Source organism: Mesocricetus auratus, unplaced genomic scaffold (genome assembly GCF_017639785.1).
Source record: "Mesocricetus auratus isolate SY011 unplaced genomic scaffold, BCM_Maur_2.0 Super-Scaffold_100676, whole genome shotgun sequence".
In the NCBI taxonomy this organism is placed as follows: domain Eukaryota; kingdom Metazoa; phylum Chordata; class Mammalia; order Rodentia; family Cricetidae; genus Mesocricetus; species Mesocricetus auratus.
In genome coordinates, this window is record NW_024429266.1 from 179,900,012 (window position 1) to 179,919,509 (window position 19,498).

At 38.7% G+C, this 19,498-nt stretch overlaps 1 protein-coding gene across 11 annotated transcripts in view; it reads right to left on the minus strand.

Annotated features, from left to right (window-relative positions):
- Erc1 (ELKS/RAB6-interacting/CAST family member 1) overlaps positions 1 to 19,498 on the minus strand; it is a 294,181-nt gene that overhangs the window by 229,522 nt on the left and 45,161 nt on the right. For 5 of the 11 annotated variants that reach the window (XM_040739043.1, XM_040739041.1, XM_040739040.1 and 2 more), the window contains exons 4-6: positions 10,857 to 10,931; positions 6,228 to 6,383; positions 322 to 489 (exon numbers count right to left, since the gene is read on the minus strand). In XM_040739043.1, the coding sequence (XP_040594977.1) occupies positions 322 to 489; positions 6,228 to 6,383; positions 10,857 to 10,931 (399 nt within the window). Of the gene's footprint in view, positions 1 to 321; positions 490 to 4,754; positions 4,848 to 6,227; positions 6,384 to 10,856; positions 10,932 to 19,498 lie in introns of all 11 variants that reach the window. The other 6 variants (XM_040739039.1, XM_040739037.1, XM_040739046.1 and 3 more) reach the window with 2 other exon arrangements.

Below are 19,498 nucleotides of genomic sequence, written 5' to 3' on the forward strand. Positions count from 1 at the left end.
CTGAATTCCTTCAGTTAGGGACTGTGATGAGTTGTAAGATGACATACTCTTTCATCCTCCCCGAAAAAGAATTAATACTTCTAAATCTCAATGCATCAAACATATTTTTATAACTATCTTCTCATTTAAGTAATTTACAACATAGTTTGAAGTACAGATGTGGTATAAATTCTAATACTAAGAAAACCTAAAGAAATAGCATATTTTAATTAAATCTAACAAAAGAAACAAAATGATCACATGATTCTGAACACAACAAACATGTAACAAGATGAAACTAGAAATGGACTGGACTCCACACAAATCACAACCACTCTTTACCTCCGTCTGCAGGATGGCAGCCCTTTGTTCCTTAGCAGTAAGGGACTCCTTTAGCACCTCAATATGTTGCTTACTGTCTGAAAATTGGTTCGTGAGAGTTTCTAGCTTTGTTTGTAAAGCTAGCAATTCCGTGTCCTTTCTAGACAACTCTTGTTTCACCTGGCCAATCTGGAAAAGAAAACATAACATGGTAAGGAAGAAAGAAATTACCTAACTACCATGTAGCTGGACGTCTGGCAAATTTATGACACAAGAAAGGAACTAAATGTACAATTAACTTTATAAGGTAGAGATGGGGGGTGGGTGCTTTAGTGGTACAGCACTTGTCTAGCAGTCCGAGTTCCTAGGCTCATCAAATAGTCAATAAATAAGATAGGACATACTAATCTTTTTGAGACATCTAATACCAGATGCTCCTTACCAAAAACTAAGGTTATTCAACAAACACAGAAATTTCTAATCTACATTTATTGTTCTCAAATAGTTTCTGAAACCCCTTAGGCCAATAGTTCTCAACCTTCCTAATGCTGTAAGCCTGTAATATAGTTCCTCATGTTGTGATAATCCCAAATCATAAGACTATTTTCATTTCTACTTCATAACTGTAATTTTGCTGCTGAGGAGTGTTTCAGTTTCTAAGACCATCAGAAATACATTTTCGGATGGTCTCAACCCACAGGTTGAGAACCACTGCCTTAGGAGGAAAAGATGGAGGAGGAAATTACAGTGAAACCAGACCAGGCAGTGTTCATCACCTAAACATCACTCTATTTTGTCAAGCCTTCATCTCCAGAAGTCAGTGGGTCACAGGCAAGATTAGTGTGGATGTTAAACTAAGTGGAAAAGCAACTTCCTATTTCTACTGGAAGCAAATTCAAACCCTAGTGGTATACTTTTTTGGTTTTCGTTCTCAAGCAAAAGTTTCACAAAAGCTTTCTCTTAAAAGCTAGACTAGATGTGGAAGTGCACACCCTTGTCCTTGGCAGAAGCTGTTGGATCTCTGTGAGTCCAAGCCAACAGTATATAGTGAGACCCTGTATCATGAAAATAGGAGGAAACCAAACTACTTTCAGTGATACAGTGTTAAAGAGATATTTTCTTTAAAAAAAATCACCTGTTTATCAACTATATACACACCATAGAACATAAACAGACACACACATTGGGCTTAGAAGAAGAGTGTATGAGCCCTCACTGAGAGAATCTGCATGTGGCATCTGAAGTTTATCAGTTGAATGGGCAACTCATAAATCAAACAGTACAAAACCTTCTCTCTCTTTTTCTCTTTTTTTTTTTTTTTTTTTTGTTCTGTTTTTCAAGACAGGGTTTCTCTATGAAGCCCTGGCTGTCCTGGAACTCGCTCTATAGACCAGGTTGGCTTCGAACTTACAGAGAAATCTGCCTGTCTCTTCCTCCCAAGCGTTGGGATTAAAGGTGTGTGCCACCAAAGCCCAGCTCCACAAAGCTCTCTTAACAGCAACAAATATTTCCTTTTAAACATCTTCTTTATATCCCTACTGTTCCTAAGCATGTGTGTGTGTGTGTGTGTGTGTGTGTGTGTGTGTGTGTGTGTGTGTGTGTGTGTGTGTGTGTGTGTAAGGGGCCCCAGGCCCACACAAACTGATATGTAGCCAAGGCTGCTCTTGAACTCCTGATCTTCTTGTCTCTGTCTCCTAAGTATTAGGATTACAGGTATGTGTGCAAACACACCCAGTAAATATGTACTGTGTTGTATTTGCACATACACATGCAGAGACCAAAGGCCAATGCTGGGTGTCCTGCTCTATCACTTTCTGCCTTACTTTTCTAGACTGACTCTCTCACTGAATCTGAAGCTAATAAACCCTGGTGACCCTCCTGTCTCCATGTTTCTGTAGCACTGGGATCACAGACACATGCAAACACATTTGGCTTCTTACATGAGTTCTGGAGATTTAAAACCAGGGCCTCCTGCTAACACAGCAAGTGTTCTTATTCACTGAGCCTTCTTAGCCAGCCCTATTTCTAAGAATTTTGCTTGTTTTTATGTTTCTCAAGACAGAGTTTCTCTGGGTAGCCCTGATTGTCTAGAACTCACTATCACACTAGGCTGGCCTCAAACAGAAACAGATTAATCTGCTTCTGCCTCCCAAGTGCTGTGCTGAGATTAAAAAGACCTGCACTACTATTACACCCAGCCACCTTCTTTCCTATTTTGAACTCATTAAACTTAAAAAAAAAAGATTAAAAAGGAGAGCTGTCTTATGACATTTTCTAATCTTGTATTACAGGAAATAGCTACAAGGCAGATTAACTACTGAACAGAAATACAGTAACTTGGTAACTTTCATTGCCAGATGAACCAAAATTCCTTGAATTTAAGAAAACTGAGTATCTCTAAAATATTTTACTAATCTTGGGTAAAAGGAAAAGGTTTTTAAAGCAATTTTGAAGAAACAAAATTTACCTGAAAATTAGACTTTTAGTTTGGGAACATACCTCAATGGAAGAGTTCTTTCCTAACATGTACAAGACCCTACATTTGATCCCCCCCAGTATAACAACAGAAAAAAAGAGGGAGGGAGGGCCAATTAGACTTTTAAAGAGCACTAAAAACAATTTAGTCTTCTCTTATAATAAGACAGCATTTTTCTATATACATGAAAACCATTTACTGATATAGTAATCATTCATATTTTATATGCTTATTATATACAAATATAAAAGGATACTAGTGCTATTCCTTTACCAACAACAATAATATATATTAGTATATTATTTAAATTTTTATATATAAAATTAAAATGAATATAAAAATATTTGCTCTATTAATAAATACCCAGAATATTCAAAGTATTACTACTTTCTCAGGAAAGAACTATGGTATCCAAATTTCAGGGTACTTTTTTATTTTTCTTTCAAAGAATAATTTATTGAACCCAGGGTACTTTTAAACATGGGTCACAAATAAATAGAAGCCAAGCATGGAGGTACACACCCAAACCTCCCAATGCTAAGGAGGCTGAGGCAAAATCACAAGTTTGATGACTAACCTACATAATAAAATTCCAAAATACACACACATACACAGAGAAAGATTTCAGCCCTGCACAAGACTGTTGTTTCCTTGCTGTGTGAATTATTAAACAAGCTTTACAGGCCCTTAAAGACTGAGAAAGAGAAGGAAACACTTTCAACAAAAGAAAAATTAGAAGTACAAATCTTCCTTCTAGAATTATCAGGAGACAGAACTAGGTGAGGAGCACATGGTAGCAGTTAGTCACTGAAGAGATCAGTAATGTTATTCTCTACATCTTGGTGTCCTAACTGACAATGGGGAAACGATCCAAAGTCTTATACTGCTTAGAAATTCAATAAAATAATGTAAGAGATGTACTTGGCCTGCTGTCTGATATACTTAAATGAATAAAATAGCTAAGAAAAAAAGGAAATTATATAGCAATTTCTCCTTCAGATAACATACAGCTAACACCAGAATACAAATTAGATCTTTTCCAAACATAGGATTTTACTTTTTAACCTACAAGACAAACTAGTCATAAATAAGAAGCACATCAAATCATACTGGATTCCAGTCTTAGTCCATAATTCTTCCCAAGAGTAGTTTTTCCATTCATCTTTGGCACTTTGAAGAAGATGTGCATGGACAATACAAAACAAATAGTGAAGAAATTACAAGCAAACTCTAGAATGGGATTGCTGGTGCCAATCAAACTCTGTCCCTTACGACCTGTGGTTTACTGGGCATCATCTGATACCTGAGTTTTCTCATCTGTAAATTAGTATTGGTAAACCCAGATGCTTCTAGTAAGTATACAAGTAGTGGTTATTTTATTATTATCTATTAGAACAGTTTGAAATGCATTTTTAGTAATTTAAAATAAATATCACACTAATTAGTTCTAAACTCTCAGGTAACTTTAATTAGGCTAATCACGCTCTATACATCTGTCCTAAAGAAAATAACTTTTGTTGCAAAATCTACTAATGGAAACTTAAAAATAATGTCTCCATGTAGCTAAAGCACTTTTCTAAACAATTCAAATGTAGGTAAATCGTAGGTGATGGGCCTAGAGACATCTGCATATTCCTGTACCTAAAAAGAATGGAGGGAAATACCATTCATATAAATCAACATACATGTATTCAACAAGGGGATGCTGAATGGGAATTTTAAGATACCATCCACAGAGCAGCACAAACAATAAAGAACCAGGTGTAGACCTTCTAGAATCCAAGTAGACTCGGTGTGCACAAGTGATATATGAGTCAAACTGTGAACAAAGGTCAGTTAAGAGAGCAGAGCAGGCTGGTTAGTGCTAAGAATTGGCAGAGCTGCCATCCATACAGAGAATGAAAGTGTAAGCCACCCAGAAGCCAGAGCCAGCAGGGTCCCACTGTGGGATCACTGCACACAGAGAGGTAAATCTTACTGCAAAGACCTCAGACTGAAGACCAGCAGCTCTCTTTTTCAGCTCCTCCCCTTGAGCCTCTTTCGAACTTAGTTCCTCCTTCAGTTGCTCTACCTGTCACGACATTGTTATTGTTTTTCACTCATGTGCCAACTTAGGTCTTCAAATTACCTGATTTTGAGCCACAGTGACCTCTGAAATAACAATAACTTACATAAGATCATCAAATCTGCTCCCCTAATTCAGTTTTCAAAGGCATATACTGTCTCTGCTTCAAACTTTTTTAAATGAATTAAAAAGTGCTGGCCAACAAAAAGAAAGTGTAATATAGATTATAATATGGCATATTTTGTCCCAAAATCATGGAGAAAATCCAAGCTAACAAAAAGTTGGGCACATCAAATTTTTAGCTTTAAAAAAACATGCAATTAGTATAAACCATCAATAACAGACTCTTTAGTAATAGAGGAAAATTCTATAGACATATGCCAGATACACAACAAAAAGCCTAAACAGGGTAGGAAGTCACATTTGTGTCATTCCTTGGCAGTCAAATACAGGCAATGTTTCTGTTTTCAATTCCAAGAAATTGAAAAATACAGCTGCTGTATACATTTGGGAAATGCAGTGAGCAATACTTTTCTAACTAAAATTTCATTGTTAAAATTATTTATTTGTGTATTTGTTTATTTTGAGACAGACCCACCCTCACTATGTAGTCTTGGCTAGCCTGGAACTCATTATGTAGACCAGGCTGGCCTCCAAGTTGCAGCAGTCTTGCTGCCTCTGTCTACCAAGTGCTGGGACTGCAGGCATGTGCCACCATGTCCAATTTTTGCAGTTATAATTTTTAATTAACCCACAATACAACTGATAACCACAATAAACTAAATTCTTCAATTTTCTTTAAACAGATCATAGTATCAAACTAAATGACTCTGGATCTGAAGAAAGAATGTTGTGGCTGACTTTGAACTACAATGACAGGCCTCAGTACTCAATATCCTACTATACATATGCCTGAGAACACATGGGAAGAGACAAACCTAGTAGCAAATGAATTCCCCAAATAGAGAGCGCAAAGGCCTTCCATTCTTGGAACTGGTTTAAGGGGAAACATTTAATTTGTTTTGGAAAAATCAACTCTGGAGAATTTGACTTAAAACACTTCCCAAAAGAGGTAGATAATAAGCCATCTCACGCAGTAAGAAGAACTGCATCTGAACAAAGTTCCAGAAGTACTTGCAGAAAAAAAAAAAAGAAAAAACTATAACATGTCCTTACTCATGTCAAACAATTCTTATTTAAATAAAAGCCTGCAATAACTAAATGATACCAGTAACTCTGACTTTAATTCTGGGAAGCTTCTATGTGGGGGCAAGGGGGGCCACTCCTGTAAAGTCTACTAAAACATAAAGATCTTTATCATCACTAATATGATAAAAGTACACATAAAATGTTAAAGCTTCTAGGACTGAAGTATCTGTTCCATACCTTATTTTTCATGAATTTGGAGTGGCTCCTATACACCTCCATCTGTTTCATTTCTTCCTCCCGTTCTTCAGTACTCAAAGCCCCATTTGATTTCAGCATCTGAATTTCCTCTTCAAGGTCTCGGAGTCCACGCTCCATGGAAGAAATTTTTGAATCCTAGGAACAATGGAAGATTTAAAGTGTCAAAATATTTACAAAGATTAAAAATAGTTGAATAACTAACTGGGTCTCTCAAAATACTGAATTTAATAACAACAAATATGCAGAAAAATCTGAGACTAGGAAGACACATCCTCACAACATGATTGCACCTCTTTCTTCCTCCAGCTATAGACCCTTAAATTTAAGCAGACATAATTAACCCAAAAAGTAGAAACAATAGAAAATGGCTAAAGGTTCTTTCCATTTTATGATCAACAAATTTCTCATGGGGGAAAACTGTAATATTAATAGCAAAACCTTTTCTATTCTAATATTTCACCACTTTATTTAGTGACCTCTGGGGAGCATGTTTCTGCCACTAAATAAAAGAATATAAGTTTGAAAGAATTGTACAATGAAAAACCATAATTATGGATATGATAATAATTATCTAGCATTCCAATGGAAAAATTCAAGAAAGAATAATTGTATTAATGGTTACTTTTTATGCATTAGAAATCTTATTCTCTGAACTTCTGGCATATATTTGAAATATCTACATATGTTTTAAAAAGGACAGTCTAGACAACATAGTAAGACAACCACAGAAGACTAGCTGTACAGCTTCTACAAGGCCCTTACCTAACGCCTTACTTCTTCTCCATTCACAACAATAACACAAGACAAAAACCAACTCACTACCAAACATATAGCACAAAAAAACTTCTTTCTAGAAAAGACCATTATTGTAGCTGTGAAAACCTCAAAGCAAACACGGCCAGCAAGGGGAAAGATTTTTCCATTTATTCTTTGAAATCAGGCTGGAAAAACTATCCCTTCTTTGTATAACTAGTCCTAGCATAAATTCTAGTGGTTTTTGTGAGGATAGTTCTCCAAATCATGTTTTGCACTTCTCTGTGAAATAAGCAGAAAATTTAGTTCCCTTTCACTTTCCCACTCTACTTCCCAAGCCTTGACTCCCCTATGTCAGCCATTCCTAATGGACCTTCTAAGATGTACTCCTTGAGAAATTCCACACATTTCCAATTCCAAAGGTTGTCTCATTTCTGCAAGCAAAACTGGACTTTCCTGAAGGTTGTAATTACCCTGAGTTATCTCATTTTGAAACATCAGAGACCAGCTTCCAATCACCTGGAAGATAAGCTTCTGGGGCATCTTACGGTATGTATATTCAGGTTAAGTGTTGAAGGTGAAAGGCCAGCCTTGAACATGAGTGGCACCATCCCATGAGCAAGTATCCGGGATTAAATAAAAGGAAGAAACCCAGTGGAGCAGCAACACCATGTCTTTCTGCTTCCTAACTGTGAACACAAAGTTACCAGATGCCTCCCTCACGTGCTTACTGCTTCTTCTCATCCCATGGTCTCTACCCTGAAGAAGCCACAATACAAAATAAACCCATTCCTTTTTTTTTTTTTTTTTTTTTTTTTTGGCCAGATGTGTTGTTCTAGCAATGAGAAAAATAACCAACACAGCTTCCACCTGACCCTTCTTGTTGACAGAATCTTGTTTTACAATATAAGTTTGGCAAGACTTAAAATGTACCCACTGCCAATTAACAAAATTACACATCCCTGATCTGTGAGAAGGAGAATTTAAAACAAAACAACACCAAACCATGTGTGAACATGTGTTTTATCCTTAGGCATTAACATGGATCAAGAAATAACATGCACAAATAAACCTATGTTGTGTGACTAAGGAAAAGCCATATAATTAAACCGTTTGAAAGGCCCCCTTATAAAATTATATTCAAGCTTGTTATTATACAACTGCAAAGTGCCCAAAAGCTTATAATTAAATTCTTTTGAGAAATCCTTCCCCCCACTGAAAAAGAAAATATACATAATATGTGCAAAGTTTCATCATTGCCAGCCAAATCATACTGTTGCCAGCCAAGGCTAGAGTATCAGACCTTATCTCAAAACACATAAACACACACCCCAAAAATGGGGTGATGATACAAACCAAGTCTCTTTTGGGTATGAAGAAATTAAAGAAAGCAGACAGAACTAAATGGGCTTTTGTAAGAAAGAACATAAAGCAGAGGTAAGGTAGCACATGCCTATAATCCTAGCACTCAAGAGGTTGAGACAGGAAGAGGGCAAGTTCAAAACCAGCCTAGGACACAGGCAGAGGAAAGGAAGACCGTGTGTGATGGTTAGTTTTAATGATCAACTAGCTACAACCCTGAATTGTTTTGGAAGAACTCTCAATGAGGAATTATCTACATCATATTGGCCGTGCAGAGACTGTTTAGACTGCATTAACTGAGTTGGGATGAGAGACTCACCCTGAATGTGGGTGGCACTAATTCATGAACGGGGCCCTGAACTGTACAAGATGGAAGAAACCTAGATAAGAGCAAGCCAGCACATGGCAATAATGCATTTGTTTCTCTCTGATCTTGGTTACAGATACAATGTGACCAGCTGTCTCAAGTTCCTGCCTTTGTCTTCCCTGTAATGGTGAGCTATTACACAGAACTTTAAGCCAAATTGTCACAAATAAGGAAACCAGAAGGCCATGTGTTTAATAAAAATACTAGCAACACCACCTAACATCAGCTGTTAGCTATGTACAATGTCGTGTCCAAAGCATTTTACAGGTTTTAACTATGGAACTTCAAACTAACCAATGAATGAGATTCTTACCACCATTAACAGATTTTTTTTTCTTTAACCTGAGTCATAGAGAGGTTAAGAAACTTGCTTCATGTCACATATCTAATAAAATGTAGCTGGATTTTAAATCAAAGGAGCTTAACTCAAAAAGCAAACTCTTGTAACTCCTGGAGATTTCTAACTAATGACTGACTTAAAGCAGGTTTTCAAAATACCATCTTTCCAATCAGGGTCCTCTAGACATAGAGTCTTCAGAGCTAAAGCGACTTTCACAGTAATCTTACAGTTATCATTGAATCTTTCCAATGTATTGACAGTTGCACTGATAAAGGAAACAACAGACAAAAAGTACTAGTACCTGAACACAAGTCAGAACAGTGGCACTACATAACAGAAGTAGTCATGACATTCTTTAGGGAGATAAACAGGTAATGAAGAAAAGGATAAATAACTAAAATTTTAAAACAATGTCCTTGATTAAGCAGTTAAAATGCATTCCTTTTAATAAATTCCAACCATCAAATATATATGAAAAAATGGGAATTAGGCATGGAGCACTTACGATGCATACTGTAGAACAATGGTTGTCCCTAGCAACAGCACCTACAGGATGCTCTAAGGTGCAAGCTGAGATGCCTGGGTGCTTCCTTCTTAGAGTACAACTCTTATTGAAAGCACAACTTTCACTATGACTACTGAGTCTTGGGTTTTGGCAAATTTTCTTCTTAAAAAAAAAAAAGGAAGTACACCAGGCGGCATCAGCTTTAATCTCAGCACTTGGGAGGCCGAGGCAGGTAGATCTCTGTGAGATGGAGGCCAGCCTGGTCTACAAATCGAGTTCTAGGACAGCCAGGGCTACACAGAGAAATTCTGTCTCCAAAGAACAAAAAAAAAAAAAAACAACAACAACAACAACAAGAAAAAAAAAAAAAAAAAAAAAGGCCTGTTAACTTCAAGAAAAGTATGGGATCCTAACACTAAGAGTCTCTCTCAGCCTCTATGTCTGTCTGTCTGTCTGTCTCTCTCTCTCTCTCCCTCTGTGTGTGTATGTGTGTGTGTGTGTCTGTGTGTGTGTGTACATGCACGTGTATTCACATGTAAGCATGTTCATGTGGGTCACATATGTGAGTATGCACGTACAGACCAAAAGACAAACTCCAGTGTTGTTCCTTAAGCTCTATCCACACTATCCACTCTGTTTTGTGAGACAAAGGGTCACACTGGCTACGAGCTCACCAAATAGGAGAGGCCAGCCAGCCAGCAAGCCCCATAGAGTTCCCTGTCCCTATCTCCACAGTGGTGAAGTCACAGCATGTGCCAAGGAGCTCAACCTTTTTACATAGGTTCTAGGGATCCAGCTCAAGTGCCCAGCAAATCGTTTACTGATAGCTATCTTTGCAGGCCAAGAAATTTCCTTTTCCATAATTCCTCCTTTTATTTGAATATGTTAATTACATAAAAAAACCAGTTTTTATTGTGCCATTTTCATACATGTATGAACATAATTTGATCACGTTTACCCCCATTACTTCTTTTATCACCGTTCTTCCTGACTAGTTTTCCTTCTTCTTGCCTAATAATCTCCTCTCTATTTTAAGAAGCTTGGCATTTGACTTAAGATATACTAGACAAATCTTTTTGGTCTAGTTTGGTTGAATTATGTCCAACAACTGAAAGGAAACTGAAAATACTGTTAAGGCACTATTTCATGAAGTTCTACACTTTCCTCTTCCAGTTGAGTGAAGTATTATTGTTACCATAACTGTCTAAACATGCAGGAAGGTGGTCTAAGCAGTCAAGAGTAAAAGGTGACTCCAAGATTCTTTATGATATTCTCACTTACCTTCATCTCAATGACAGTTTGCAAGGCTTTTGTTTTGGCAGAATCAGGGGCATTCTCAAATCTCCGATGCATCTCCTAAATAGAAGCAGAAGAGAGTCAGTGGCTGCCTTTCTATACTAGTGCCTTTTCTGTTCTCACTTTGTAGCTCTAGTTGGCCAGGAGCTCACTATGTATACTTGACTGGTCTTGAACCCAGATCCACCAGATCCTCTGCCTTGCAAGTTCTGGTATTAAAGGAATGTGCCACTGTGCCTAGCTACTCCCATGCTTTTTGTAGTGGGAGATGTTGAAAATAGCTAAGCCAACCTTTGTGGTCAGTGGACCCTTCCTTTGCCACAGACCCTTACCTGTGGATCAGGAAATCCAGACTGCATTCTGACTGATTTAACATACCTGGAGGATCCCTGGTTCTGAACAGCTAGTTAATTAGTCATAGTAATACCAACAACTACAATAATAGAAACTACCACACATCATTAGATTGACATATCAGTAAGACATGAAACCAAAACTGTAAATGATCTAAAAGGGGGTACTAGAAAAGGCACCCCCCTTTTTTTGTTTTTGCGTTTGGCTTTTCAAGACATGGTTTCTCTAGATAGCTCTGATTGTCCTAGAATTCACTCTGTAGACCTGCCTGCTTCTGTCTCCCAAGTGCTGGAACTGAAGGCATGTGCCACCACTGCCCAGATGAAAAGATCCTGGGGGAGGGGGGAGGTGTATTTTGTTTTGTTTTTCAAGACAGGGTTTCTCTGCATGACTTTGGAACCTGTCCTGAAACTTGCTCTGTAGACCAGGCTGGCCTTGAATTTACAGAGATTCGCCTGTCTCTGCCTCCTGAGTGATGGGATTAAAGGCATGTGCTGAAATATCCGCAGGGCAACAAATATCCCTTTTCAAAAAAGAGAAACAAAGGCCATCATAGCCAGCCTGCAGTGAAGAGCTACGAAGTTCTCGCTGTTAACTGCAGCACTCACCTCCAGGGTAACAAGTGCCTGGTTACCTATGATGAACACCTTTAGCAGGACCAGGGAGGAAGAAAAACTCAGTTGGACAAGTTTCCAAGTAGTTCAAAATCAGAAAATATCATGACAGGTTTCTTTTTTATTTTTTAAAGATTTATTTATTTTATGTGTATGAGTGCTCTATCTGCATGTACACCCTTATTTCAGAAGAGGACATCAGATCCTATAGATGACTGTGAGGCACAAATAACCATAAAATTAATGTTATGAATCATAATATAAATATTTAACATACAGGATATCTTATATGCGACCCCTGTGAAAAGGTCAGGAACATCCCAAAAGAGGTTGGGACCCACAGATTGAGAGCCACTGGTGTAGGGCATTTTCTTAACTGTTTGATGTAAGAAAGTTGAGTATATAGTGGATAGGGCCATCCATGCTGCTGGTCCTGGGATCTATAAGAAAACAGGCTGAACAAGACATGAAGGGAAACAGAGGCAGGAAGATCTTTGTGAGTTTGACACCAGCCTGGTTTTAAGTAAGTAAATGACATGACACATAGTCAGGAAGGAAGAATATTGATAGTCTTCAAGGAACACTCAGAAGTTATAGACAATCTCAGACAATTCACTTATAAGATCTGTGGCTGTCTCTGAATTATTCATTAGTAAAGAAACCTGGGATACCCCTAGATAGGAGAATAGAGTACAATACTCCATATGAACAATGGTTAAGAATAATGAAAATGACTATGATTTAATATTTTGATTATATTCACCTAAGTTATTCACTGTTGCCTGACCAGGAAGCTCACTGATGAACTTTTTTTTTTTAATTCTTATGAACAAAAGCTCTTTTCAAAACTTGTTAACATTATAGAGCATTTCTGATTTCAGTTTTAGATTAGGAATGCTCAACTGCTGAAGTCTATGAAAATATTCCAAACTCCAAAAAAAAGCCCACCACCTGAAAAACTCTAGCTCAAAACAGTGAAAGGAAGGCAGGCTCAATCTTTATTAATATACAATACTCTTTCTGCTACAACTCTTACTAACTCTAGCCTCAAATATCCAAGTAAATAATCATAGGTAGTAAACATTTTTAAAGTGTGATGGTTGAATGAAAGTAGCCCCCATAGGCTCATAGGAGTAGCACTATTAGGAGGTGTGGCCTTGTTGGAGTAGGAATGGCCTTGTTGGAGGAAGTGTGTCACTGGGGATAAACTTTGAGGTTTCAGATGTCCAAGCCAGGCCCAATGGTTTACTCTCTTCCTGCTGCATTTGGATTCAGATGTAGAACTCTTAGCTATCTTCCAGAACCAACCATGTCTACCTACACACTGTCAGTGTCCCACCATATTGACAACAGACTAAACCTCTGAACTGTAAGCCAGCCCCAAATAAATGCTTTCTTTATAAGCATTACCATGCTAATAATGTCTCTTCACTGCAACAGAAACCCTCAGACAAAAAAAATATTTTCCTACAACTGGGTTTCAAATGCATCTTAAACCTGCACCACATAAGAAGTCATTCGTACCTTCTACTATTCCATAAGCCAAAGTCAGGAAACCTATTTAGATGGACCTTCAAAACATTCCAAAATCCAGACAGGCAGAGGTGGAGCAAGTGTTTAGTTCCAGCACTCTGGAGGCAAAGGCAAGTGGGTCTCTGTGAAGGGTCTACAGACTGTGGGGACACCAGACCTTGAGCAGAAACCCACTTCCCCTTCGGCCTGGGAGCAGGCAGCTGCTAGATAATGTTTACTGAAAACAATTCAGTGCTATAAAGCTCTTGATAGGGCTCAGATAAGGGCTCGCTCATAGAAATACCATGACTTTGATCCCCCCTACGGCTAGATGCCTCTTCCTGCTCCCTGCTGGGGCCGGGAGGGTGAGAAGTCTGGAAAGAATTGTATGTAGATGAATGGCAGAAGTCCTTAAAAAGGACTGACTTGGGAAGCATAAAGTTTTCTTAAAGCAACCAACAGGTCTCTGTGTCATCTATCCCGACCACCTCGCTACATTCTCGGATGCAGGCTGCACAGCAGGTGCGACAACAGACCTAGTCCCAGGACAACCAGGACTGCACAGAGAAACCCTGTCTTGAAAACAAAAAACAAAATTCCAAAATCCAAACACTTTCTTACATTTTTAATACTACCACCTAATATGAGCCATGCAAAAATCCACACCTTTCATTAACAACTTCCTACATTTTGCCTCCCTTACCTTCTCAACAGAGCTCCTTTAAAAACCAAGTTGAACAGCAGGGCAGTGGTAGCACAGGCCTTTAATCCCAGCACTCAGAAAGTAGAGGCAGGTGGATCTCTTTAAGGCCAGCCTGGACTACAGAGGGAGTTCTAGGACAGCCAGAGCTACCCTGTCTCAAAAAAAACAAAGAAATGATAACAAAAAAACAAGTTGATCTAGTCACCCCACACTCTAAACCTGGTTGTCTTAGTTAGGTTTCTATTGCTATGACAATACACAATCACAACAACTCTTATACAGAAAACATTTAATTGAGAGGACTTGCTTACAGTTTCAGAGGTTCAGTCCATTATCATCATGGTGGGGAGCATGGCAGCATACAGACAGATATGGTGCTGGAAGAGTAGCTGAAAGTCCTACATCTTGCAAGCAACAGGAAGTTTATTGACTCACTGGGCAGTATCTTGAGAATAGGAACCCTCAGAGCCCACCCCCACAATGACAAACTTCCTCCAACAAGGCCATACCCTCTCCAACAAAGCCGCACCTCCTAATAGTGCCACTCCCTATGAGATTATGGAGGCCAGTATCATTCAAATTACCATACCTGTCAAAGCTCCCCGTGTGACATGTTTTCTTAAAAGACTGTAAAACCTCATGTCATCACTATACGTCAATTATACTGGACACCTAGCTGTTCCCCAAATATGCTGAGCTGTTGAACTCTCTCCCATCCCCCATGCCAAATGAACGCTTTACCTCCAACTGTTCACAGTTCAAGTGTCTCTTAAAAATTTTAGGTGTATTAGCTGATGTGATTATATTTAAACAAGAAAATGTCGATATGATTTATAGGTACATGCCAAAGACAGTACGAGTAAAATTATTATGCCAGCATATTGTCTTAAATTTGTTAGTGAAGAAAAGAATAAATGAATGTCTGTCTCCTGAAATAGGCTTATTTTCCTGCTTTGTGTGTCTAGTAACTGTCTAGTAATTTATTATAGGGTGGGCATGATGGGTACACCATTATGGAATGTCCAAGTTCTAATGTCTTCACTAATTAAACAATGTCTTCATTATCATCTTTTTAAAATTATTTAATTATTCTGTGCATGTGTGTGTATTCAATCAACACATACACAAAAATTACAAATCGAATAGAATTATTATTCTAGCCAATAAACTAAGAAGTAGCTGAACTGCACACGGAAGATTAAAATTTTTAAGTGTATTTTAACAAAACAGAGCTAGAAATACAACTCAGCTGGTAGGGTTTGGCTGATATGAACAAAGCAATGGGCAGTCCTCAGCTCATGTTGGATTCCTCCAACTGCATAAAATAGAGGAAGCAGGAAGATCAGAAGTCCAGTCTGCAGTATGCAGTGAATTCAACACGAAGTGGGCTATAGAAAACCATCTCAAAAAAGGTTAATTAAATTTAAAAAAAAGAAAAAGAAAAGAGAATAAAACAAAGACATGATATTTACTGGAATTAAAAATGATAATAATCTATCATACATAAATGTAATAATGTTTCAATATTAGGAATAGAGATATGATAGATTTGGTAAAAAGCAAATGAGTGACCACAAAAGCCAAGATTACAGTTGTTCTTAGAGGAGAAAAAAGAGGCTCTGCCAGTGATACTAATGGGAGCTCTGGGTAACTATTAAAGTTCCCTTTCTGTGCCAGGGTGGTGGTGAAAAGGGAGCATACTTCAGCATTCTTTAAGCTACACAACTGTCTATACTATTGTACTGGGGTGCTAGGGTCAACCTCAGGGGCATGCACACTGAGCTACATCCCCAGCCCTGATTGACAGCACTTTCTATATTATATCTTCAACTTTGATGCTTTCTTCCCCCAGTACTTAAATACATTGCTCAGTTCAGATTAATCTCCCAACTGTATTAAAATAAACCTACCCACCAGCTAAAAGCTTGCTAACAATGATCTATTCCCCACACAGTACACAGTTGCTCACTGAGTATACAGTAGAAACTTCTAATGATGTTTGTGCAACAAATGAATGTAAGATTTTTTTATTATATAAACAAAAATAAAATGAACTACACTAACTATAAACAATTTTCACATTCTAATAAAGGACTAAAATTTATACTTATGTTCATTATTTAGTGCATCTATCCATTAAAGTATTTTAGTTGAATTTCTTTGAAATACTTCACAATTTAGGTATTTAACTAATTTTATGATATCTTTTTCCTATTACCTAATTCTAAACAACTAATTTCAAAATGCTCCATTTTGTGGTAAACTATTATAATTTTATTTTTAAACCCTAGCACACAGGCAAAGAAAGTATAAAGAAAAACAAAACTTCAAATCTTAAAGATCCTTCTACATATATAACAAGGGATGGGTAGAACGTACTCTAGCACTCACAAGCACAGAGCTTTCCCACTGAGATATCTGAAATCCCATCATCAAATTTCTAACCATGGGCCTTTGCATTCAAGATCATTGTGAGCACATCTTGCATTCAGTGGGCTAACAAAATCCCCATTCCCACTGAGCATATCAAGCCTCTGGCTCATGCCCTGTAAATAATGGGAGAGACTAGAAATAGAAGTAAATTACTATTCAAACAAGTATAAGAAGAAGAATGCACTATTTGCTCATTTCATTTCATCCCATTGGCAGAAATTTTTCATGTAAAAACAAACACAATTTGAGCACTGGGGAGAACACTGCGTCAGTACAGTGCTTCCCATGGGAACATAAGGATCCAAGTGAGATTCCCAGAACTCATGTAATTAACTGACTCAGCAAGTCCAGGGCAGTGAGAGGCTGTCTCAAAAGGCATGGTAGCTCGTGTCTTTAATCCCAGCACTCAGGATGCAGAGGCAGGACTATCTTCATGAGTTTGAGGCCAGCCTGGTCTACAGAGCAAGTTATAAGATAGCCAGGGATACCCAGAGAAGCCCTGTCTCCAAAACCCAAAAAAGAAAAGGAGAAAAAAAGCAAAGGTTACGGCTCCTAAGGAACAACTCCTGAGGCTGACTTGTGGGCATACACATACACAAACACACACACACACACACACACACACACACACACACACACACACACACACACACACACACCCTGGACTTGGGCATGGTGGTATATACCTGTAATTCAGGAGACAGGAAGATGAGACAGGAGCATGGGGAATTTGACTGGACTACACAGAGAAATAGAGGACAGGATAGAACAAAGAACAGGAGTCAGGGCAGGAAAGGGAAAGACAGGCTGGGGAAAGGAAAAGGAACAGGAAATGGGAAAGGGGGGAGATGAGAGAAAAAGATAGGAGGAAAAGGGACAGGGAAAAGAGGGGGGAAAAGAGAGGAGAGGAAGGGGAAGGAGTAATGGAAGAAGTCCTTCTGTGTATATGTAAATAAAGCACTGCTGGCCAATAGGGAAGCAAGATAAGTGGGACTAGGAGTTGAGAAGGATTCTGGGAAAAGTAGTAAAGAGGAGAGGGTAGCCATGTGATATCCAGGGAGGAAAGGACACGTCAGGAGGGCATCAGAAAGATAAGCCCTTATAAACATATACATTATTAATTATGGGTCAGTAATTAATTCAAAGCTAGCCAATGAGAAACAATAGCAAATGGCCAACAGCTTCATAATTATTATAGTGTCATGTGTGTTAATTGGGGGCTAAAGCAGCAACGGGACCCAGGTGGCTGGCAGGAAGAATGCACATTACATAATGCACATTACAAAAGAACAGAGACAGCCTGGCTTTGGTGGTGCACGCCTTTAATCCCAGCACTCGGGAGGCAGAGGCAGGCAGATCTCTGTGAGTTCGAGGTCAGCCTGGTCTACAGAGACAAGTAAGGCTTCTTGGTAGCAGCATTTTCTTGGGTGGGCTCTGTTTTGCTAGAGACAAGCAGAGACTTGTGCAGCCAGTGCAGGAGGTAAACTTACACCTGCCATCTTGCAAAAACAGCAGTTAAAAGAGCCCCAGTTTTGATTTTAGCAATGTTGTTTTGCAGATAACAGACATTCTCTCACTATGTAGACCAAGCTGGCTTTCAATTCATAGAAATCCACCTGCCTCTGTCTCTCAAGTGCTGGGATTAAAGGCGTGCTCTACCATGCCCAGTTGTGTGGTGATATCTTGCTTGTACAAATAAAGCCTGTCTGAAGGTCAGAGAATGAAGCTTGTCACTGGCTAACCACAAAGGTCTAGAGGTCTGGACAGACAGACAGGAAGGAGATGGCTGGGCAGAGAGAGGATATAAGCAGGGAGAAACAGGAACTCGCTCCCATCTGCTGAGACACTAAGGAGGTAAGGTGTGGCTGTGGCTTGTTCTGATCTTTCAGCATTTTCCTCTATCTCTGACTCTGGGTTTTTATTACTTAGACCAATTAAGAACTCCTCTCACACAGCTGAATATGTTTGCTTGTTTTTTAATTTCTTTCCTCCCAAATCTTGTTAAAAGGGGATTATTCAGATGCATCCTAACAATTTGAGACTCCTCACTCCCCTCCCTCTGTCAAAATGTACAAATTAGCTAGTTATGGTAGTATGTACCTATAATCCCAGGGAAGCTAAAAAAGAATTTTATATCTAATCAGAAGTCCTGGGTAGTTTTATGTCAACTTTACACAAGCTAGAGTCATTTTGGAAGAAGGAACCCCAACTGAGAAAATGCCCCCACCAGATTGGCCTGTGGGCAAGTCTATAGTGTATTTTCTTAATCAGTGACAGATGCAGGAAAGCCCAGCCCATTGTGGGTGGTGCCATCCTTGGGATGTTGGTCTGGGGATACACACGAAAACAGGCTGAGCAAGTCATAAGGAGCAAGCCAGTAAGCAGTACCCTCCATGGCCTCTGCATCAGCTCCTGCCTCCAGGTTTCTGCCCTGATTGAGTTCCTATCCTGGCTTCCCTCAATGACTATAACATAACCTGTAAGTAAAATAAACCCTTTTCTCCCCCAAGTTGCTTTTGGTCATGGTGTTTATCATAGCAACAGAAACCCTAAGACAGCAGAGTTATAAAATCCATTGAAGTTTTTAAATTGACTCCAAGTAAGACGAATTCTTCCTTTACACTTTTCGTAAAATGACAGTGCCTCAGAAAGTGAGGTCTAATCGCAGAGCTAGCTTAAGTCTGTTTCCTCTAAAGTATCACTCCTTCTGGCTACACCTCCATGGCAAATTATTTTTAACACGTATCTTTCACAGCAAGGCAGATGTTTCCAGGACAAACCTTTATTACTGCTTCAGCTCCACCAGCATATGTGAACTAAGGTAACAGTGTACTTCTCTTACTAGTATTTTTTAATTGAGCAGTGGCTAATTGCTACCCTGATTCTGGTTTTGCTGTTCTGTCTCTATGAACAAATAGAGAGGCAGGTAACAAATTACAACAATTCTGTAGCCCTTCAGCAACTCAGGAATCACCGAGGGTGACAGGAGGGATGATGTTATTGAGTAATAT